At 36.2% G+C, this 24844-nt stretch overlaps 2 protein-coding genes across 4 annotated transcripts; both read right to left on the minus strand.

The window, feature by feature from the left end:
- Positions 1-4665: 4665 nt before the first annotated feature.
- On the minus strand, positions 4666-15323 carry LOC121248172 (ras-related protein RHN1-like). 2 transcript variants are annotated; one of them, XM_041146551.1, is made up of 7 exons: positions 15068-15321; positions 14886-14963; positions 9936-10103; positions 9497-9545; positions 6992-7065; positions 5514-5607; positions 4666-4952 (listed from the first exon to the last, which is right to left on the minus strand). In XM_041146551.1, the coding sequence occupies exons 1-7, from the start codon at positions 15104-15106 to the stop codon at positions 4852-4854; spliced, it is 603 nt and encodes a 200-aa protein (XP_041002485.1). In that variant the 5' UTR covers positions 15107-15321; the 3' UTR covers positions 4666-4851. The 2 variants fall into 2 exon arrangements, with proteins under 2 accessions (XP_041002485.1, XP_041002486.1); XM_041146552.1 differs by lacking the exons at positions 4666-4952; positions 5514-5607 and adding an exon at positions 5614-5782 and having other exon boundaries at positions 15068-15323.
- Positions 15324-16964: 1641 nt separating this feature from the next.
- Positions 16965-23276, minus strand: LOC121248171 (probable polyamine oxidase 4). Of its 2 annotated transcripts, none has more exons than XM_041146549.1 (10): positions 22835-23276; positions 21657-21772; positions 21440-21528; positions 20884-20997; positions 20239-20326; positions 20063-20148; positions 19880-19982; positions 18871-18968; positions 17786-18215; positions 16965-17513 (listed from the first exon to the last, which is right to left on the minus strand). In XM_041146549.1, the coding sequence occupies exons 1-10, from the start codon at positions 22872-22874 to the stop codon at positions 17199-17201; spliced, it is 1479 nt and encodes a 492-aa protein (XP_041002483.1). In that variant the 5' UTR covers positions 22875-23276; the 3' UTR covers positions 16965-17198. The 2 variants fall into 2 exon arrangements, with proteins under 2 accessions (XP_041002483.1, XP_041002484.1); XM_041146550.1 differs by lacking the exon at positions 22835-23276 and adding an exon at positions 21855-22042.
- Positions 23277-24844: the final 1568 nt, after the last annotated feature.

Here is a 24844-nt window from a genome sequence, read left to right on the forward strand (position 1 = left end):
GAAATAAGGGGGGAAGGCTAGCCGAACCTTACTACTATTTATTTCAGGTTTGCATTGTAATATAGGCATTATGCTATTTTCAATAAAAGTGAAGCTTATGCTTTGTCACCCTAATTTTCAAGAATTGAGTGCTAGCTCGAGTTAGTCATAATTTTCACCATCATACCAATCGGATCTTGGTGTTGCCTTGAGGTAATCCTAGATTCAATAACCCAACACGCCACAAACACTTGAGTGAGAGTGAGGCTTTCATCATTAGTGCTTTCATTGAGAGTGTCCAACCCAATGAGAGAGAGCCATGGCCGATCGACAACCAACTCATAGGGAGCGGATTGAGAATCTTGAAGCCACTTTGGAGGCATAACAAACTGCCACCAATGAAAGGCTTGGAAGGATAAAGGAGGTGCTCCACCAATTGGTGGATCAAATGAGGAATGAAGATGAAAGGCGCCATAGGAGAAGAGCCGAGAGACATCATAGTCTTGAGGGTTCCATGGGGTTTAAGAGAAGCCAACACTGGGAGAGGGTAGAGGATTCGGATTCATCCACTCAAGATTCCTCAAGCACTAATGAGGAATCAACCAGGGAAAGTGAAAGGGAAGAAGGGAACAGAGGTGAGAGGATAGGTGCACGTAGGGGGGAAATTCTCAAACCAAAAATAAACTTTCTCAAGTTCAATGGTAATGACCCGAGCACTTGGGTTAGTAGAGCTAAGCAATACTTCGAGACCAATCACATGGAGAGACATGCTAAAGTGTCTTATGCCGCCTACTTCCTTGAGGGGGAGGCCAAACAATAGAGACAATGGATGAGGAAGACCCATGGGGCTCGAAGGAAGGAGTTGAAATGGAGGAAGTTTGTCAAAGAGTTTTTGAGGAGGTTCGGGCCAACTGAGTATATGGACTACCATGAGATTCTCTCAAAAATCAAGCAAGCCAGATCTTTAAGAGATTATCAAAAAGAGTTCAAATACTTGTCCACTAGAGCACATGAGAGGTCGGAGAAGGCCCTCATTGGGACCTTTGTGGGCTGCTTGAAAAGTGAGTTGGCAGCGGAGGTAAAACTTAAGAAGCTGAAGACCTTAATGCAAGCCTTGGAAGTTGCACAGATTAAGGAAGATCAACTCCAAGATTTGAGGAAGAATAGCCGCTTGGAGGTGAGGAAACCACCCCTAATGGTTTCCAAGTTTGATGCAAACCAAACTTTTAGCAAGGACTTCTCACTGGGAGGTCCTAGTGGAGGTGCATCAAGTGGAACCAAACCATTACCCACGAGAGTGAAGAAGTTACCTTGGAAAAAGATGTAACAACGAAGAAAGAATGGGTTTTGTTTCAATTGCAATGAGAGGTTCACAATGGGCCACAGATGCAAAACCAAGCAAATTTTTCTCATAGAGATGGAGTTGGAGGAAGAGGAAGACATAGGGAGGAAGAGCAAGAATAAGATGAAGCCATGAGGGGAGATCCTCAAATTTCTATCCATGCATTGATGGGTGTTGTGGGGCCTAGAACGATGAAAACACAAGCTCATATTGGCAAGATAGAGGTGACAGTTCTTGTTAATAATGGCTCATCCCTAAACTTCATCAACTCTGAAGTGGCCGAAAGCTTGGGGTTCCCTGTGACTTATATCACTCCATTTGAGGTTAAGGTAGCTAGTGAGGAGAATATGAGGTGTAGAGAAGTATTTAAAAAAGTTTGTTTGAAAACACAAGGTTTTGAAATTGTAGTGGATTTATATTCTTTGTCTATTGTGGGGTTGGACGTTGTATTGGGTGTGCAATGGCTAGAGGAGCTAGGCAAGATAGTCTCAAACTATAAAAAAAAATGACTATGGAGTTTATGATGGGGACAAATAGGTGACCATCAGGATGAATGGAAGATGGGATGTAAGGCCGTAGGGCCTAATGAGATAAAGAAGCTATTGAGACAAGGAGACAATGTTTTGCTATCACATTGGCCTCCCAACCAAGGGGCTTGAGTGAGGGACATGAAGTGGAAGATGGGGCATGGAGAGTGAGTTAGGGGCCGAGATTCCTAATGACTTGAAGGAGTATATGAGGAAGGGTGGCCAAGTGGCAACTGAAGCCTTGGTTCAATGGAGGGGGCTCCCAACCGAAGATGCTACATGGGAGAGTGTTCGGGTTCTCAAAGATCAATTCCTAGATTTGGACCTTGAAGACAAGGTCGGTCTTAAGGGGGGAGGATTGATGGAGATCCAAGAAGGGTCATTCGTAATACCACTAGGAGAGCTAGGTGTGCCGAGGCTAGAAGGGTGGCATTGGAGTGCATGCATGGCTCGAGTGATGGGTCATTGGGCACCCAAGACAAGGTCAACAAGAGGAGGATCAAGTTGTTAGCCAAATTCCTTGATTTTATGGGTTGATTGGCTAATCCCTTGAATTTAGGGGAAGAGGCAAACCCCTTTATTTTAGGGGATTGGGCGGTTGGTAGAGGATTGACCAAATATCCCCTTCAAATTAGGGAGATTATCTATTTGTTAATTTGTTTCCTTTATTTTAAGAGTTGTTGGGATTGTTTCCATAATTTTAGAAATTTGACTTGTTTTGGAGTTATGATTTCAAATTTCAAAAGAAGTTGTTAGAAGGAATAAGTGGGGGAAGGCAAGCCGAACCCTAGTACTATTTATTTCAAGTTTGCATTGTAATTGAGGCATTATGTTATTTTTAATAAAAGTGAAGCTTATGCTTTGTCATCCTAATTTTCGAGAATTGAGTGCTAGCCTGAGTTAGTTTTAATTTTTAGCATCATACCAATCGAATCTTGGTGTTGCCTCAATGGTGTTGCCTTGAGGTAACCCTAGATTCAATCACCCAACACGCCACAAATACTTTAGTGAGAATGAGGCTTCCATCACGGTGCCAACCACATTCATAGCGAATGGATGGATATGCATGCATGTAACCCTGGATTTTGCCATCTGCCCGCACCCCGTACTTCAAAAACAACGTATCTAAGATTCTAAGTTGATGAATGAGATGAAATTGAATTCAATAAATAGTAATAAAACGGTTTATGAATAATAATAAAATAGTTTGAGTTAAAATATTTTATTAGATTTTGAAAAATGAGAAAGAAAAAAGAAATGACATTTGCAACTTTAGGATATGTACGTCTCGCACACTCTATTTAAAAAAAGTTAGTAAATTTTGACCACGTTAAAAAAAAAAATTTTAATGGTGGATCCTATATTTTTTTTCAAATGAGTACACAAAAATTACACTCTCTATGACTGTATCTAGCATTTCTTCAAAGGAAAAAAATTGAATAAAAATATTATAAAATTAAAATATTATTATAATATAACTTTTTAATATTATTTTTATTTTAAAATTCGAAAAAATTGTATTGTTTTCTATCTTTCGTTTGAAAGTTTAGAAAATTTATAATAATTGGGTAATTATTAGATAAAAAAAAGTTGAAAATTAAAAATTAAAAAGTATTTATATTTTAATGATATTTATAAAGTAAATTATGAGAAATTTTGAAATGATAAAAGATGAATTTTCCAAACAAATACTTGAGAAACTCAAAAATCTATCGGCAGGTATCTTACTGACATATCCAACAGTCTTTTCACATTAATTAGTTATTGAAAAATTCTACTTATTAACCCCACACCACACCACTTACTTTTATTTTTTTCTCTTACCAAATGTGTTATGTATAGATGATGAGTAGCAAAATTCAATTAGTTTTAGAAAAATAAAAAAAATTAAAATAAATAAAATAAGTGTAGTGTGTGAAAATGACGAGTAACAAAGCTCTTAGTTATTATAAAAGAGCAATGCTAGATAAATTCGTGGAGTGCACAAGTACCGCGCAATCTTTTTGAAAAAAAAATGGAATACACTATTAAAAAATTAATTTTTTTCATATAAGTCTCATATTTCCTTATTTTTTTCAAAGAGATTGTGTACCGTTTGCACACTCCATAACTGCAAATATTATTTCTTTTAGAGTTTTAAAGATCGGGTTTTATTTTCTAGCATGTTATTTATTGTTAATTACCTGAAATTTAAATTTTTGATCTATTTTTGGCTAGTACATTAATCAAAGAAAATGTAATGTTATATGCAGTTCTGGAGTGTGCAGTTGCCGTGCACTATCTTAAAAAAAGTGGGGGACACCATTAAAAGAATAATTTTTTTATGTGGATCTCAAATTTATCCACTTTTTTCAAAGAGAGTATGCAGGGACTACACACTTCAGGACTACAAATATAATATCTCTAATTTAAAAACTTTTTAATTCTAATGGAAACATCAAAGTGGCACCCAAAGTGAAGGATGATTCAAGCCTATCATCAACAAAAATGGGAATTATTTTTTTTTAAACCTGGAAAAGACAAGGAATTATTACCAATAAACAGCTCCATAGTTTTAAGGAAACAAAAGAGGATGATGTTGTCCAGTCAAGACAAGCTTTGCTACCAAATTCTACTGATCTAGAGCCCCACCACCCTAGAGTTTTGGCAGCTAATAGCCCTAGACAGCACAACTCATCTCCCTGTTTCAAACCCGAGAACCATAGGTTGATAACCTGGTAAAATTTACCAAAGGAATTCTTGCATGAATATGACAATAGTGTTAAGCTTAACATGGGCATTCCAAGTCCTAACAGATAAATAGTAGTAGAAGAGACATGTTCAACAATGCTAAAGAGACCTCAGATCATATATCATATCACTGCAATGGTAGTTCTTTAAATCCATCATCAGACCCACATATTTGTTTCTGTTCCAAAGCACAGTGCCATTGAAGTGTATGCACATCAAGCAAACCAGAGAGCAGAAAAAAGAACAGACCTATAACTTATGTTTGAAAATACATTATGAACAGCAAGATGCCGCTTGAGATCCTTCTGTGGGCCTATCCACAAGAACCATCCCTGCCGGATTCTGAGCAGGCTGTGCTCTAGGAAACCTTTTAGCTGTATATGGAAGAATTTCAGGACACGTCTCACCATCATAAAAAAATGGAAAGAAAAAGTTATAATGCTACCAAGATGGGAACTTGCAGGCGTGCACTACTTTTATCTTAAAAGTTTATACCACCATGATTACCCATGGACACTGAAACTCCCATTCCGTGACTTAAGGAAAACCAGAATATAAATATAGCAGGCACCGATGGATAAAAAAGAACACCTGTTTAGGCATCCTCAACAGCAGAAGGAAAGAAAATCTCCCCCTAGTGAGAGCTTCATTTAAAAACAACGCACTTGTAAAGTAATTTTATTTCAGTATGGCACAAATTTAATACTTCTATTGCTAATGCAGAGAGTGGTATTTTTTTTTTATAAGTAATGCAGAGAGTGATATTTAAGTTGGGATATCAGAGATTCATTCTGAAGTAGAAAGACTACTCTCATTGTGTTAACACTACCATTTAATTAAAACCTACAAAACAAATCAAATTTGCAAAAAAAATCTGAGTACAAAAATTATGCCAAGATATGAATCCCAACATGGTAGAAATGAAAGTACAATACCTATTTCGTAAAATATATCATTTACATTGATGGCATTTTTGGCAGAGGTCTCCATGAAAAAGAGCCCATTTTCCTCGGCATATACACGTGCCTCCTGCAACATCAATTACAATTGAAGCCCAATAAACACAATTTCAAATACAGGTTTTAAAGTTTTTTGATGGTGAGTTTAAATAAATGATAAAGAAAAGGAAAAATAAAAACAAGAGGAAAAAGATGAAAAGAAAACCTTTATACTCTGATGAAACAAGATCAAATAACAGCATAACCTTGGATCAAGAATGAGGTTGAAAGAAAATAAATACTCCACTCACTTAAATACAATGAGAAATACAGTAAAACCTGAAGAGAAAAGGGACTATGTTTAATTTCACTCTCAGAATAACTAACCAAAAGTTTAACTCCCAGATGCTGAAATCTTACACCAGACTAACCAAAATGATGCAAATATATGGTGTGGAGATTTGAGAAGAGGGAAGGCAGGTAAAGGGTTATTTGGTAAAATACCCAAAGAGAACTTGCTTGAGGAGAAGAAATGTAACCGTTATTTTTTTTTTTTTAATTTAAAAGGTTTTAACTCGGGCTACTTTGGTTTGTACTAAATTATTTGTGGAGTCAATCACCTGGATAAGGATTTTTTTTTCTCTCCCTCTCTCTGAACATGTAAGCTCATTGTCCCATCTTTTTTTTTTTTTTCCAGTTTCTAAGCTTCATTTCTTAAGTTCTGGTCATTAGTGGGCCCCCTTTGGATCTACTTTAGCCATATCTTCAGTTGAGTTGACTTATGAAAAACTTGGTCAACATGTTAAGTAGTTGTATTTTTAAGCAATTAACCAAAAATATGGAAAAGCCAGCTACTTTGATTTCTGATGTATCTTTCTCATGGGTGGATGCTCAAGATCCCTAGAATTATGCCTTTTTTTTTTTTTTTTGTATCTCTATTTCTTTTTCTCTTTACTTGCAGTTTTATGTGTTCAACGCTATTCACAATATTCCAGCCCTAAACATTAATTTCCCAACCTGAAAACAACCAAAACTAATTTGTTACGGATTTTGTTAGGGATCTGCATCATATCAGTTAGTTTCCCCTAAACAAGCCCCAACAACCTTCAAATATTACTCATTAGCTGCTAAATATAAGTTCCAGCATCACAAAAGCTCACAGTTGTGCCGTTAATGGAATCCATGAGAAGCTACAAACTAATAAGATTGGTTAGAAGTAAAAATGCTAATAGCTTATCTTATAAAAAAATTCCTCAGAGTTGATAATTGAAGTTCAAATAAGGAAATTGAACAGATAAAAGAAGTGAAATCAGCCTTTGTAATAAAGGAGATGCGCTAAGCTGTCATTGTATACTCCCGAGTCGAAACAAAATCAAAAAAGAAAAGACCAAAAAATAAGAAGTGACAAAGTGATCCACCACGCAAAACAAAATATAGTATCACAGTGAAAACTGTAAAACAAAATAAATACTTACTTCAGCAGTCACTTTCCTCTTATCTTCCAAGTCAGCTTTATTCCCAGCAAGAGCCTTAACCATGTTAGGATTTCCTATAGAAACTCCAAAATGAGCGCATGATCGCAACAGGTAAATAGGAAAAACTGAACTAATTATCAAAAAAAAAAAAAACTGAACCATGCCTTTCAGACTTATCAAAGGAACTAATAATACAAATAGTGTCATAGAGTAGGGGGAAATACTACAAGAGAAGAGAGAAGGCTGATTCAAAAGCATATGTAGTTATTTGACAAGATTCTGAAATGAAATTAAGCTTGAGGAATTGAAATATTGCTGTCAGATTTTCATTCTAGAAAAGTTTTGAAGTCGAGAGTATCTGGATATTGCCATCTAGTTCCCAGCAGCTAGTTAGTTGGGTTTGATAATGTTTTAGGTCTGTGTTTTGCATGTTTTAATATTTTGAGAAATCAACGAAAACTTGATAGGCAGAGGCCTATATAAGACGTGCGGATACTTTCAGAAGTCAATCGATAAATGGGTAGATAGAGGGTCTATATAATGCATATATAAGCGTTGATATTTCAGAAGATAATGAAAAACAAAAATAGGAAAAACAAGAAAGAAATTTTTTAAGGTGTGATGGATCTTCCTCTGGGTTGTGATGCTCAAGAACCCAAGTGAGATGCTATGTTGATCTTTCTTCTTTTTTCTCTCTATTCTTTCCCACTTATATGCTGTTTGACGTGTTTCAGCTCTTTTACTTAAATAATTTCAGCTCTAGATGCAGTTATGTTCAAATCAGCTCTAGATACTAACTATCAAAAAATCATTTCAGCTCTAGATACTACTATTGCAAAGAAGCACAACCTACAAACCTGATTTGAACATAACTGCATGTGATATGTTAGGTCTCCTAAACCAGCCCCAAAATTCTCACATTCTTAGCCATCAATTGTTGAACTATAAGATCCTGTATCATATATGAATGCTCTGTTCTAGAAGCACAAGTGGATATGAAACACCCTTTTCCGTTAGTAAGAGAATACTATAAATCATTCATCATAACACAAAGATTCAAGATTCCGTAATCCAATCATTTAATCGTTAATAAGAAGACTCAAAAAACATACCAAATCGTTAGGACATCAGGAATCTACGGGGGAGAATATAATACTCCAGATTAAGTACAGGAGGGAGGTAAATGGGATCCCACATTGCCCTATATAATGATTCCAAGGACCTCCAATTATAACATTGACAAGTCATTATGGAGTACAAGCCGAGATGTGGTTTGGACTTTTCTTTGGTCATTATGGGACAGAAAATCATTTGGGCTAGATTATACTTGTGGTCCTTGAAATATAGGATTAGATTCTATTTAGTTCCTGGATTGTAAAAAATTAAAAATTTTCCTTTAAAATTGTTAATTTCCAGGTCATCAATTTCCTTGTGATTTTTTCAGTCTTATGGATCAAAAAATCACATTGCTCAAAATGAACAATTTCAAGGAACAAAGAAAGAACCTTTAAATTTAGGGAGCATAGGAGACTAATCCAATATTTTAGGAATTAGAACTATTTTTTTTTTTCTTTTGATAGGTAACAAGTTGTATGGTATGTGGTGTATAGCCTCCATCCTATCATAAAGCTTGCCACCCTGTAATTCACATTTGTTTACTAAAATGTTGAGAGTTATTATTTCCACTTTTATTCTTTCCTCTTTAAGAAAGAAGGGGTGTTAGAATTCATCAGGCTTCAATGAAGCGTTATATAGGTATCCAATCATTTTTTTTTATAAGTATGAAGAAGTTTTATTAGAAACAGATGTATAGGCAAAGCCCATGTACACAAAAAGTATACAAAAGAAAACACCTAATTACATTCTAGGAAACGGAAAGTGACATCAGAAAAGCGTGAATGAAAGATCCGTTAGTCACTAAAGCAGAAAATTAAAACAGCTAAGAGTGCACAAAGAAATTCCAAAGTTGCTCCAAGGTATCCAACCATAAAGGTTACTTCTTTACAATAAAACTATATATATAGATCCATCATACAGGGTAGAGTAGATATTGATCTTGTTGAAAAGAATATAAATACTTACTTATAGCTCATTCACTACCACATAACAAGTATAATTCCCATCATAAGTTACTAAGTCAGAGAGGTTAGGTATTGTCATAAGAGAAGTGCTAGGTTCACAAACAAATCTCACAAAAGAAAGCTCACAAATAGATGTGACTTGCTATGGTACATTAAATTATAAAGTTCTTTTTAACATAAAGTAGATCTAACATGTTACAACAAGCCACATCACTTTGTGAACTTTATTAGAATGTTAATAGCATGATGCAATATAATGAAGACAAGTCCAGACATAACAAAACAAGAATAAATGAATAAACGGGGAGAGAAAACACAAGCCCTTGTTCCTTTTATTCAACTTAATAATTCATTTCTTCTCAATATATGAATTTCAACCTTAGTTTGAAGTAAATATGCAAATTCAACCTTAACTAGTGAGCACCTTGCTTCTGAAGCTCTTGCACCCACTTCTTGGCACGTGAAAATGATTCCTAGAAAACAGAAGAAAGAAGTATTGAATCAACAAAGTCTGAGTACGAAGAAAGGAATATTAAACAAAGCCACACCCCACAAAACCAGATGCAATCTTCAAATCTTTCTTTCAAAAGATTATAAGTTGAACCTCATTAAAATGTATTTGATGCACACAAATTATTGAAAAAAATGAAAAAAAGAAATTGAAATAATGAAGCATAACCTACTGTATATTATCGAAACTTTCATTTGCTTATCTAGAAAATCACAGAAAGAAAAAGCATTTGAGCTTTGATCATAGTCAACCAAATCCTTAGCAAAACTCATCAGAACACCTTGCTTTCATTTTGCACATGCACAGTTCTTACATATGTATGCTTGTAGATCAATGTGGAAAGAAATCATACAGAGCTAGTGATATCGTAGACGATGATGGCGGCAGCAGCACCTCTGTAATACATGGGAGCCAGGCTGTGGTACCTCTCTTGTCCTGCTGTGTCCCATATCTCAAACTTCACTGTTGCATCATTCACTGCCAGCGTTTGTGAGAAGAATGCAGCTCCTATGGTTGATTCCTATCACCAGCATCATTAACCCAAAAAGAAAAAGACTGAAAATCACTCCCCTCATTGCTTCATCCTAAAATATTGCATGTCAAACTCGTGTAGAAAAATTTTCTTTATAAGTTCTAGTTAATATCAATTCCTACAGTTGGAAAGCTGGTTATCTTGGAGCCAAACTGTGGGCAGCCACATGGGCTACAACTGAATGGACAGTTCTTGGGACTTAATTTGGTTACCCTTGTCAGATTAATAACTGCCCATAATGTTCTATAAGTTAACATTGAAAACCTAAAAAAAAAAAGTTTCGTATGTGTTCTCTTTGTCTCATTTTTTCTCATTGGTGGCTCTCAAGGGTTCCATATCTGATCACAGTAGTTCTTAAGAGTTTAAAAAGCAACTGAGCATCCTAGTAAGACAGCAGCTACAACAAGCATAAGAGTATAAGACAAGCCGCATTAATTTTTGTGTATCTATGAGTATTATTAGTCATAAATTAGCATTATCTCATACATATGTAAATGTGGCACATAATGGTACATCAAGAAATATTGATGTTAATGCGGCGCACATATTGATATCCCTTTGTTGGATATCAAGCATCAGGTTGGCCATCTCATATAGCAACCGCCATAACACAGGGATAGGAAGCAAGATGAGACATTGAGAATTCTTGTTTTTGTATAAAATGGGAGAATTCTTAAAGTTAATAAATATCTTCCTCTTACTCGGGAAGAATTAGATCGGAAGGCGTTGTTGGGGGCAGAGCTTGAGAGGATTATACTATTAGAAGAGACATCTTGGCGGCAAAAATAAGAGCTTTGTGGTTAAGGGAAGGGGATTGTAGCACGAAGTTCTTTCAAAGTATTGCAAACTCTCACAGGAGAAACAATAACATAGAGATGCTGAAGATTGACGGGGTGGAATGTTGGGAAGAGCAAGTAATTCACGACCATGTAGTTGGTTTCTCTAAGCCGATGGGATGGCAGCCCCCTCTTGATGGCCTTGTGTTTGACACCATTGGACCGAGGGATGTCTCTCGGATGGAGAGGGTTTTTTAGGAGGAGAAGGTTTTCGAAGTTGTGAGGAAAATGGGCAAAGACAAGGCTCCAGGGTCTGATGGGTTCTCTATGGGTTTCTTCCAAGAATGATGGGATGTTGTCAAGGAAGATCTTATCAAGGTGTTCCAAGAGCTTTTCGTGTTTGGAGACTTTGAGAGAAGCTTAAATACCACTTTCAACATGTTGATTCCAAAGAAGGTGGGGGCTAATGAGGTTAAGGACTTTCGACCCATTAGCTTAGTGAATGGGGTGTATAAGATTATATCCAAAGTACTTGCGAATCGACTGGGTGAGGTAGTGGGGAAGATCATCACCAAACCCCAAAATGCCTTTGTTAAAGGTAGGCAAATTCTAGACGCATTTCTTATTGCTAATAAATGTATAGATAGTAGGTTGAAGGCTGGTATAGCAGGGATCATTTGCAAGCTTGACATGGAGAAAGCGTATAATCATGTTAACTAGAATTTTCTTCACTACCTTCTTGGGAAGTGCGGTTTTGGTGAGAGGTGGCGGTCTTGGATTCGCTGGTGCATATCAACGGAGAAATTTTCCGTGTTGATAAATGGTAGCCCAACTGGTTTCTTCCATAGCTTGCGAGGCCTAAGATAAGGTGATCCGTTGTCGCCGCTGTTGTTTGTTTTTGTGATGGAGGGTTTAAGCAAGATGACATCGGCCTTGGTTAATAATGGCTTTGTGGATGGCTTTCCGATTGGAACCCCGGATAGGGGAATCATTAATATATCTCACTTGTTGTTTGCAGATGATACACTTGTTTTTTGTAAGCTAGATCAAAACCAGATTCAAGCTTTGAAGGCCTTGCTACTTTGTTTTGAAGCAGTTTCCGGTTTGAAAGTGAATTTAAATAAATCAGAGTTGGTTACAATTGGAGATGTTCCTAATATACGGCAGCTGGCTAGCACGTTGAGGTGTAAGATAGGCTCCCTTCCTTTGACGTACCTGGGACTTCCGTTGGGGGTGGCTGTGAGGGCGTCCTCTTATGGGAGACAGTGATTGAGAAGATAGAGAAGAGACTAGCGGGATGGAAGAGAATGTACTTATCGAAAGGCGGCAGGATCACATGATCAAGAGTACACTTTCTAACCTACCAACTTATTTTTCATCACTTTTTCCTATACTTGCAAGTGTGGCATACCGAATTGAGAAACTCCAACATGACTTCTTGTGGGGTAGCGTGGGGGAGGAGTTCAAATTCCATCTAGTGAAGTGGGAAATAGTATGTCGTCCTATCTCCAATAGTGGTTTGGGTATTAGAAATGTGCGGATTTTTAATCTGGCGTTACTTGAAAAATGGTTGTAGAGATATGGGGGGGATGGAGTACTAAAGAAGTTAGAGGAGCCTATGGAATGGGGTTGTGGAAACACATTAGAAGAGGATGAGGGGGTTTTTACTCGACTCCAGTTGGGGGAAGGTTCCAGGATTAAATTCTGGAAAGATATTTGGTATGGGGATACTTTCCTATAAGATTCATTTCCTTCACTATTCCAAATTGCTAGTGATAAAGACGTTGTAGTGGCGGATGTCATGGGGCTATCGGGTGGGCAGATTCATTGGGACATCAATTTTAGTAAAGCAGCACAAGATTGGGAGATGAGCAGCTTTGCTGATTTTTACAGCCTCTTGTACTCTGTTAAACAGAGCAATCAACAAGAAGATGGGTTGTGGTGGTCACCCGCCGGGAAAGGTATATTTTCGGTTTGCTCTTTTTATAATAATCTCACTCAAGAGCCCAACAATCAGTTTCCTAGGAAAAGACTTTGGAGACATAAGGCACCCTCCAAAGCTACATTCTTCGTGTGGACAACATCGTTGGGTAAGATCCTCACAATCGATAATTTGAGGAAAATGAGGGTTATCATAGCAGATTGGTGTTGCATGTGTAGAGGAGGGGGAGAGTCGGTGGACCATCTTGTACTACATTGTGAGACAGCATGGGTTTTGTTGAATGAGGTAATCGGTCGAGTAGGGTTGGCTTGGGTTATGCCAAAGACTGTAGTGGCAGTGTTGGCCAGCTGGACAAATATAGGAGGCATGCAACAGATTAAAGCAGTTTGAAATATGATCCCTATATGCATCATGTGGTGCTTGTGGCAGGAGCGCAATGCAAGGACGTTTGAAGACAGAGAGAGATCATTAGAGGAACCTAAAGCTTTATTTTACAATACCCTTGTGTACCTGGGCCATTGTTGTTGATTTCAATGGCATGAACCTACATGACTTTGTTATTTCTTTGGCGCCTTCTTAATTAGGGCACATAGTGCTCCTTGTATTTGTATCAGGCTTTGCCTAATTCTTTGATCAATAAAATTTGTTTACTTATAAAAAAATATATATATCTTCCTCTTGGCAAGGCCAAGATGAGATTTTCTACAATTGAACATATTTTTTCGACAATGGTATCTAAGCCTGAAAATCAGGGTGTTAAACCTGGATTAGGCATGTGTGGATGACGACTCTGGAAAGCAAGACCAAAAACTAGTACAGCTTTGAAGAGTGCAACATGACAAGCCAATTATGATGAGAACTACTGTGTAGCATATATATACACATATATATATATATATAGAGAGAGAGAGAGAGAGAGAGAATCTATTATGAGCCTTATTTTTTACACAACTAGCACACCGTTGATGTGAGCTTTTCACATAAACTATGCTAAAAAATTATTGGTGTTTTGATTTTTTTAAAGTTATAATGGATCCCATTATAAGTGGTTTGTTAAGCCACCAGCTTATGTGTAGCAAAAGTCATATATATATATATATATATTGGAAGGGAGTTTTTGTACCCAACCGGGCCAGGCCCTGCCCACTTCGCAGAAACTAGAGGCCCGTGGTTTGACAAGTCAATAAAGGAGAAGAAGGAGACCCAGCCCGGCTCAGGAATGGAGGGGCAAGCAAAATACTCTCAGGCACACCACATTAATAAGGAAAAGGCCAGTCGGGATCCTGTCCCCGACAGGATCAACCGCAATAAACGAGACATCGAATGGCCCTCACCAAAGGTCGAGGTCCTATCCCTAACAGGAATGGCCGCATTAAATACGATGCCAAGCTGTCCAGAACAGAGGGTGATCATTATGGAGGCAGGGAAGTCATAGACCTCTCCATAAAAGGGGGTATAAATAAGAGAGAGCTGTTAAGGGAAAAAGGTTAATCACTGCCACCGAACTTCTCTCTCTTTTCTTCCTTCAAGAATATTTTATGACTTTGGCATCGGAGGTGTCACGTACACACCCGACCACCCTCTTCTTATTCTTTTGCAGACGCTTGACTGTGTTCGGAGCTGGTAGTTACAAAAACGCCTTAACATATATGTCTATATATATATATATATTTATAAGTAAAATATATATATATATATATATATATATCAAACGGTTTTCTTTTTCTTCTCTTTTTTTTTTTATTTCTTTTTTAGATTTATATGGAAACAACCGAGACTAACATCCAGTTTGTTTAGCCAAAATCATGATGCTATTTTTCTTCTTCTTCTTCTTATTGTTTTTTAGATTGACATCGAAACAACCGGGGCTAATATCCTGTTTGTTTAGTTAAAGTCAAGATGCCGCTTCCATTAAATTTTCACAAACTGAGTTTATTCTCCTGCAGAACATATCTTAAAACGAAACAAACAGACTCTTAACTACCAAAATGAATCGGGAAAAAAAAAAAAGACAATTAAAAGTGAAAGAAGGAGAAGAAGAATAATAAAAACCTGGAATTCATGGAATTGGCCCTTAACAAAGCGCAAGACGAGGCTGGATTTCCCAGCGCCCATGTCTCCAAGAAGAACCTGATTATGAGATCAGAATCACCATCTTAAACTTTTCTTGAAGAGAAACAAATCGAGCAAATGAAGAATTAGAACCACAAAGAGGAAATGAAAATCGGACCGACCAGCTTCGCATTGAGATTGTTGTGTCCGATCGTGGCCATGGAGTAAAATTGCAGAGACTGAAATCGTGTGTATCGATCCAACTGTCTGTCTCTTCAAAGAAAGAATAGGCGAAGTGTCGGTCTTTGTACGTAATGCTTTTCGCCACCAGGTTTTGTACGGTACGGTGGCTGTCTCACTTTTGTCGCGCTGAAACGCTCATCTTCTTCCAAGTTTTGTTTATCTTACTCAATTTTCCACCGTTCTCTAGATAAAAAATTCATAGTTATATATCTCCCTTGCATATAAAGAGCCATTCCATCCACCTACCACTCGCGTATCAGATTTCATTTTTAATTTTTTATGTTTTTTTATTCTTAATAAACTAAAAGAATTCTTTTATTCATGATTCTTATATTAAATACTTATTAAAAAAATAATAAATAAATCAAAATAAATATATAATGAAAGATGATGAATAAAATTTCTAATATATAAAATTGCCAATCCAAAAATGATTAATGTATTTTTGTTTGATGGATGAAATTATATTTTTATCCTTTATGCCCTTTTTTTTTTTAATTTTGATTTTTTGGCTTCTCGTCTTATTTGTTAATATATACATGCTCTCTTTCTCAATCTATCTATTCTACTAAAAAGAAGGCTATAGAATTGTGAATTGTATTTAAGTTCACATTTTCCCATTTGCACAAGAATAACTAAATAAAAACTCTAAATATCTTACGAATAATATCAGTTGAAGTTATTTGTTTATTGAACTTTTGTGGAACAAGTTAATAGGATATTTTTTTTATATTTCTTTTTAGATTTAAAAACAATAGTATTTTTCGTATATAATATTATTTAAGAAAATAAAATTTATTTTCGTATTATTTTTATAGTAATTTATAATAATAAAAAAAACAATAGTCATTGGACTAATAATATTTTCATTTTACAAAAAAAAATTATTATTTTTAGATTCCAGTTTATATATTTTAATTTAATTGGTCTTTAGTTTATCATATTCATTGTTATATCCATGTAGTTTTTTAAACAATTACAAATAATATTATTTTATTTTTTTCATTTATAAGAAAATTATTATTATTATTATTGTTGTTAATATTATTATTATTATTATTATTATTACTATTATTATGTACATGTCTAGCTGATTTTATAACGAATGGAGCAATGCATATTATTTAATTTATTATGTTTCAATAATTTTAATCTTTTATGTTTCCTTCATTTTTTCCAAGTATAATTATAATCATTTGTAAAAGTTGTTGACTAGATTTATGATTATCTTTACATTTATCATATTGTTATAATTGATAGGCATTTTAAAATTTATATTTACTAAATGAAGAATGTAGTAGCACTTTTAACAGGATATACCGATACGTGCCCTTGCACGTAGGCTCCTAAACTAGTATGTATGTGCGCGTGTGAGAGAAATACTACAATGAAACCTTACATTACATGTCTCCATTTAACCAATATGTGAATTACTATTTTTGACATTCTATTTAAATACACATATATTTAAACATAAAAATATAAAGATAAAAATGATAAATCACATATTGATTAAGTTGATGTGTGTGGTATAAGACTTTCATGTAGAATTTCTCATATATATATATATATAAGTTATTATATTCTTAAACTGATGTGTAGAGTATATCATCCATTTTACTTTACTAGTAAGATTTAATTTGTAATATTTAAATTTTAAAAATTATTTTTAAAATTAAATTATAATATGTAAGTACTTTATTAGGTGTGCTCAGCCCGCCAACTTGATAAAAGATATACATACACGCGCATATTTATATTTCCACCGTTTTCTATACTGTTTTCATAATTTGATGTTCAAAAGAAAAGAAAAAGAAAAAAAGTTAACAAGTTGGATTTTGGGATGCAAAATCTGTCTATGCATACACCGTCTTCACAATGATCTTAATTCACGAATACATTAATTCTATTAAAATTTATTCAATGAACCTTTTACCAACACACCTTCTTCCCCCTCTTGTGCCAGCGACCTTTGCTGCCACAAAAGAGCCGTGTTTCATGTAGAGCTTTAAAGAACACAATTTTTTTTTTTTTTTTTTTAATTTCTTTAATCTGCAGACAGCAGATTCTTCACATCCTTGAGATCTGGAGGGGAATTGCATCTTCGAGAATTCCACTCCTAATAGAGATTAATTGGAGGTTCTCCATGTTACCAAGTTTGTTTAAGAGATGCCTTTGACAGTTTTCAGCAGCAACAACTCCAGCTGAGTAAGCTCCATGTACAGATCCCTGGTTTTCGACACTAACTGCTTCCCCTGCAAAGAAAAGATTACCCAAGGGTGCTCGAAGCCTCTGGTATACATCTTCAGGCTTTCCCACCAAGTCGTATGAATAACAACCAAGAGAGTTCATGTCTGTTCCCCAACGAGATACAAGATACTGAATCTGTCGAGTAGGACCGATCAAACATTAGCATAAGGACATTGGTATTGATCATCAACTCTTGGTTGCTTGACAAAAAAAATATGCAGCTTTTTGTTCATATGCTGACAGCTAAAATGCCGAGTTGTTTGTAAACAGGTCAGACAACCATTGTAACTTCTCAGCCTTCCAATATAACATTGTTGCCAAACATGTTATTTCAATGGGACAGTAATAGGTAGAGTAACACAAAATTGGCTGAAAGAAAAGTAAGTACATGAAAATAAGGTACTTACTGGCTCAGTTGCATTAGGAAACATTTTCTTGAGTTGTGACATCGCAAAATTTGCAGCAGACTCATCAGACAGCTTTTCAAGGTCATATGCAAACCTTCCAGCAGCCATGTAGACGAGGACTGGATGGCCTGTTGCCTTGTTAAGATTGAGAAAATAACCACAGGCATAACAGCTGGGCGCAACAATGCCCAAAAGTTCCACGTTAGGCCAAAACACTGTATCAAATAGCAGAGCAATCTTATTTTCATTTCCCACACCAAGATCTGAAATTGCAGAAACTTTCCAGTCAGGCAACTCTGGCTCGAACTCAATTAATTTGGCTTTGAGAACTCCAAGGGGTACTGTTAAGATAGCAGCATCTGCAAGAAAGTTCCTTCCATCCTCAACCGTGGCCATCACCTTATTAAACACGTTGGATATCTTTGTAACCCTAAATACAAAGATTTATAAAGAACCATAAATCAATACATTTTTCTTACTCACATAGCAATGCTACGTGAAGCAAGAATCAATCAACATCACTTGACTCAAAACGGCATGTTGGTTGCGTGTGGACAGAGCAACAGAATTAACCCCAAGGCAGAAAGAAAGTGGGGAAAGGGAAACTTATCTGAGCTTAGTAATTCCGGCTAAAAACTTCATTAATATGTTTTGCATGCAACAAAAACTATATCTATCAAGGGATTGTGAGCACCTGTTGTGGGTCTAGTTAACTTATCTAGTAGACTCTCTTGGCATCATGGCAACAACCTAGGATTACTCCTCCAGGATAATGTCTAAAGAGAGGGAAAGGGCATCCTCCCATTGTATAAACTGTAAATAGGGCCTCCAATGTGAAGTGGAACTGTGGAACCAAAAATGCATTCCTATTTAAGTTCTTACTTTGGTCTAACAATATCCGGATTGCAGCAGCTAAGATTTTAGTTTTTCCCTTATTTTTCTTTCATTCATTTTATTTTAAATTCATATATATATATATATATATATATATATACCTATATATATATAGATATAATGTATGTTATTCTACATTTCATGTAAATATGTGAATGCACTTGAGTCATCTAGGAAAATGGAAGCAATACCGGTGATTCAAACGTATATCAATATCTTTCGCAAGAGCCTTTATTAGAGGGTCATAACCTTGCACCATAAGCCCATGACCACCAGAAAGAACATGCTCCTGTACATCAAGGAATGCCTTTGATCATTATGCAATGATTTAAAGGTAAAGTATATTGAACTAGAGATTTCACTCACCACATGGCCCAACACAAATTGCCTCAAATTGACATAGATGCAGGATATCAAAAAGCATTTTCTTGATTAAATTGAGAAAAAGTATGATGGATTCTCAGTACATTTATTTGCTAAGGGCTTGATCCCACCAACCAAAAGGAAAAAGCTTGTCCGCCCTCCCTTGTCCTTCCCTACTTTTTCATCCCTTCTAGTTCAATCCCGCAACAAGTGAAGCTTAAGTCAACTTATTTCATCAAAATCCAGAATTGTTAGAAGGCAGCCAGTCAGGTCCCTAAGCATAACTTGAGAAACTGACTGGCTGACATTTTAGTTTTAAAAGATTCATTATAAGAGTTGCAAATTAGTGAAAAGTTGCTAGCTTATTTCAACGCTTTACTCACTATTTTTTTTAATAGTCCTTCCAGGTTGTTTTGAAGCTTTTCTAATGAGTCTAGAAGTACTTCAGCTCTATATCTTTCTTTTAACAAGTAGCTCTATGAGCATCTTAAGACAAGGGATTCAATATCTACAACAGGCTGGGAAATACTGAAGATGGTGACAAACATTTCTTTTGAAACTCATACTCCTTGCTCTATCTCAATGCATGGAAATTTCAAGATCCACCTGGAAAGCAACCTATTTAGTGGCAGACATACTTGGCATGGGTATCTTTACTCCATGCTCCTATCATGTGCAACCTTTGGAATGTTCAATACTTGTTGTCTAATTTAAAGTTTCTTATCATGTTCAACACTCCAACTCATTAGCTCTGCTATCTATAGTGTCTATCATATAAAGAGACAGCGGCTGCAGGCAAAGAACTTTTCACCATGAAAGATCAGATATAGCACTTGCCTGATCCCAGCTTTTCAATGATATCATGTCAGCATCTGCCGCAAACCAAGCTTCCATTCTACATATGTACCATTGCAACACTTCATGGGCAAGTCCTTCTTGTCTGTTAGGAAATGGAAGTTTCATTAGTGGCATTAACAGATCCAATGTAAGTTGTATTAATGATATGTCCTGCTTCCTTACCGTAGTTCTGGAAGCCTATCCAACACAATTGAAATTGCTTGAAGAACAGACATGTCATTGGTATGTTCATCTCTTACTTTCCCTGTCTAGAGGTGTAAACAAAGAGAAAAAAATTGCAGCCGAAAACATTAAACGAATGATTTAAAGGGAAAAAGAGTTTCTGGTCTTTGTTCTACCTCTTTTAGAATTCTCTTAAATGTTTCCCCAACTTCAATGACCATCTGTTGAGGAACTTGGTGGCCCTCCACGTCATAGAGTGTGTAGCTGAAAGAGAAAATCCAGATCTTCAAGATAATAGTTATGACTGAATACTAAAGAAACAGTAATCATAAAGGAAATGTTGTGGCCTCATGGGCTATATGATACAAAAGTGCTTGATACAAGAACTGAACCGCAAGGATGTATTGTTCTACTACCTTACGGAAGACACTAGCAAAAACCTTTTGGCCTGATCTGTTCTTTTAATTTTATATGTTTGTTTATTCACTGCTCCATGATAAACGTAGCCATATGCATTCTAATGTCACAAAGCCATATGCATTCTAATGTCATACGAAGGAATTGCTTAAGCAACTAATTATCTGGGCTCAGAACATTTGCATTACAACATGTAGATAAAGATAAAAGGCTATCATCACTGATTCACTAACAAAACCAAGAATCACAACAAGTATCATAGGCTGTAAAATGATTATGATTGCCAACAAGAAGTAGCATACAACACTTTCAATACTAGAGATATGTGCTGTATGCCATTTATGGATATACATACATTGTCGGATGCATGGTAGAATAGAAATGTTAAGCAAAGAAATTATTACCTTTCCAAATCATGGTCATACAACACGGAGTCATCACCACTTGTACGGTATAATGTAAGCCCTAGACCACATATCAGTGGAGCTAAGGGATTCTCATTGCAAACACCATGTAGCCTGAACAAAATTCATGAGCGAATTATTAAGGCACCTACCCTGTGGTTTGTTAGATACACAGGTTAAGGTATGCAAGTTACAAATTGCAAGGGACAGCATCCACAATTTTGGACGTGGAAAATTATTTAATTGGAAAATCTTATGATAAAAATCTGAAATGATAATTTTTTATCTGAGATCAGTTGTTGGATAGAGGTTAATATTCAAAGAATATTAAAAAATGGACTCTTCGCTATGCCATGATAATGGGATCCAACCCAGAAGTAGGGTTGATGGAAAAGCAGATACTAGTTTATGAATAATATGGATAGTGTGCCACATTGGAAAAAAACACTCTAAACAGAAGACCTTTTAATGTTCTTTGCATAACCGCTGAATCCATATGTATTTTGCAACATCTACAGTCTAGAAAGGGATCCACAAAAATAATAAGTGAACTTGCCATGATGCTCCCATATCTACTGGACAACCAAATGAGTAGTCAGTATGAATACGACCACCAAGTCTATCCCTTGATTCAAGCAAGATCACCTGGACAAAATGATGATAGTATGAAAATCCAAAAGGAAATACAAAGTCTTGCCTAATGGCTTCCAGAGAAAAAGTGTGTGTGTGTGTGTGTGTGTGTGTGTGTTGTGTGTGGAATTAGGTATGATCACCTTAACTGATGCATCAGATAGGATACGTGCTGCAGCAACCCCCGATATACCACCACCAATCACTATAACTGAAGGTGTTGAACCATGTTGCCTCTGGATATGGGAGGCAAATGAGCCTAGTCATCATACATATACATGTCAGCAGGGTGACAATTTCTCAAACACAAATAAAATTAACAAAAGCTGAAAAAGTTTTACCCCCATTATAATTACAATAAATCTTGACTTAATTATTTGAGTTAAGAGAAACAGCCTCTATGCATTCCCTCTCTCTTTCCCACATGACTTAAAGTGAATAAATTAAATAAATAGAAAGACCAATCCAGGTTTACGCGCAAATGAGTCGAGGAATACAATTGCAAATACCGTGACATCCACATCCTTAAGCAAAAATAACATATATAAATTTATTTGCATGCAAATACACGAATGTCGGTCAGACAGAATCACATTGAATGTGAAAGAAATATAACTGACCCTGCCTCCAAGTCAGCTCCACGCAAGGTCTCCTCTGCACAAGGCTCCAACTCAGCATCATCCTTGTCAACCGAATCCTCTAGAATTCCTTCTTCTTAATTCTGTTTTGTTCTTGTTGAATTGTACAAAAGGAATATTTTCTGTTGTAACAAATCCTGCTCTAGGTTGGGTAGCACTAACGCACGCCACCTGTTACAACAGAAAATATTCCTTTTGTACAATTCAACAAGAACAAAACAGAATTAAGAAGAAGGAATTCTAGAGGATTCGGTTGACAAGGATGATGCTGAGTTGGAGTCTTGTGCAGAGGAGACCTTGCGTGGAGCTGACTTGGAGGCAGGGCCAGTTATATTTCTTTCAGAATGCAAGAAAGAGGTTATATTTTATCATCGCAGCCATTCCAGTTTGCAACAACAAAAATAAAGCAAGTGAGCGCAATCTTTTAATTATCTGATCAGACTCATTCTTGCACTTTTCATTCAAAATAAAAGTAGGTGATTAAGAGAGATTCCTAACTTCAACAGAATCAGAACAGTGATACGGGGAAGTTTTTATTTTCTCTTTGTAAATATGCAACGCGGAAGGGAGTGTTTTACGTGCACTACATCGTTGGCTATTGAACCAAACGGATTTTGAATAGACTCCAAACATTTCATATATCTTATCACTGGAAAAAGTAAGAGAAGAGGAAAAATACTGACCGTCTAGCAGATTGTGGGAGACCCGTTCCTTGGATTCCATTGAGAAACGTAATTGTCACGTGCGATAAAGGAACAAACGAAAAACAATTGGAATTTGAAATTGCAAGGAACGATGAGAAAGTGACTGATTATGATGATTTATGTGAAGGGTGTATAGGAATAAAGAAATTGGAAACTAATCGGAAAGAATGATAGAGCATGAAGATGAGAAGGCCCGCAATGAAGCGGCTCAGGTTGGAAGAACAACGCAGCTTGTCAAACCAGCTCATAGGATCGAGGTGTTGGGTATCGGTTGCATAGATCGATACTGTACGACCTTCTCCCTCAGTTTTTTTCTTCTCTCTCTCTTTCCGTCGTAGAAGCAGAGATCCTCTCGCTTCGCTCGCGCGATTGCCTATGCTTGTGGCTCTTCTTCTCCGTCGTGGGAATCGTAAATTCTCTGTTCTGTTGAGGATGCCAAGACTCAGATATTTAAGTTAAAACAAACAAGCGATCCTGCCGGTGGGCTCCGCACGATCAGTGTTTTTAAACTTTTTAGGCAGAGCTGAGATAAAGTTCAGTTATGAGAGAGCCCGGTCGGTTGTTTCTCTTCACTTTACACCCGCAAATTACAAGCTGCCACGTAGATGTTGCAGCAAAATCCATCTTACACTTGCACACAGGTGAATTTTTTTTTACAGTTCTTTCCCCTCTCACTCACTCACTCCCTCCCTCCCCCACCCCGTCACCTGCTCTCCCACCGCCCTCCGTCAGTCTCTTTCTCTCCCTCCAGAATACGATCTGTGTAGAGGCGATTGTTGCTCCAATTATTGCGCCGATTGTCTGCATTCCTCCGATTGTTACTCCCCTCAAGGACCGAGAGATCTGTGTGGCCATCGACGAGAGATAGGTGAGGGTACTAGCTCATCCTTTTTTAGTCTGACATCGTAGTCTTTGTTCTGTTGATATGGCAAGCGCAGCGTGCGCATTTCAATTTCGAAGGGAGGATAATGGACAGAAAAACTGAAACAACCGGAGAAGTAGGTTTCTACTTTTCTTTTATATATTCATAAGTAATGATAGAGAAAAGTTATTGTACAGTGTATATTCTATATTTATTATATGATTATTTTTAATTGATTGTTTTTAATATTCATTTGAAAAGATGTGTGATCTAAATAATACCACATCATATATATAAAATAGATACTCTCAATAATAAATTTATTTATATTTATTCATATTCGATGGATTTTTCTAGGTTACGTGCATTGTTGTACGTGACAACGTTGTTACATGGAATTTCGATGGCATAAAGGCATCATATTCATCATTGGTGTGGGACTCACCGTGGAAGCATTAACCACTTGTTCACAATTTAATGTTGACTTATTTTATATATTATCTCTCTTTTATTTGATGTATGAAATAACATAAAAATCATTTCAAAGAACAGGTGAGAGATGTTTGAAGAATAGGGAAGAGGGGCTCGAAGATGAGTTCAAAGAACAATGAGTTCGAGGGAGAGATTCGGAGAATATGTTGAAGGAGATGGAATCTGTTGAAGGAGACGAAGATGGCCTCTGTTGAAGAAGACGAAAATGAAATAAGAGAAAAGAGGAAAAAAAGAAAGGTAGAATAGATGTGATTCTATTGTAATTTTAATAAATCTACTACGTGTTACAATTTTACTAGCAGGTGTAAAAGTAAAATCAACACCCGACCGGTTTGAAGTTTTTCCCTTTAGTTATTCATGAATACGAGTGATTTAAAATGGTAAAGTGAGTTTTATAGAATTCATTTAAAATGAATTTAGATGTATTTGAATGTTAATATGAATTTATATATATTTATAGAAAGTTGAAAAAGATTGTGGCTCTCACTTGTAAATATGTGTTGAGTTAAAAAATATTATGAATCTCACGTGTAAAGAAATTTTTTTTCTCCTTTTAAATTTGGACTAAAAATATCAGAATATGACATTCTTGCATAATTTAGAAAAGAATAAACTCAATCAACCAACAAAGTTAA

This window comes from Juglans microcarpa x Juglans regia, chromosome 2D, assembly GCF_004785595.1.
Source record: "Juglans microcarpa x Juglans regia isolate MS1-56 chromosome 2D, Jm3101_v1.0, whole genome shotgun sequence".
Classification (NCBI taxonomy): Eukaryota; Viridiplantae; Streptophyta; class Magnoliopsida; order Fagales; family Juglandaceae; genus Juglans; species Juglans microcarpa x Juglans regia.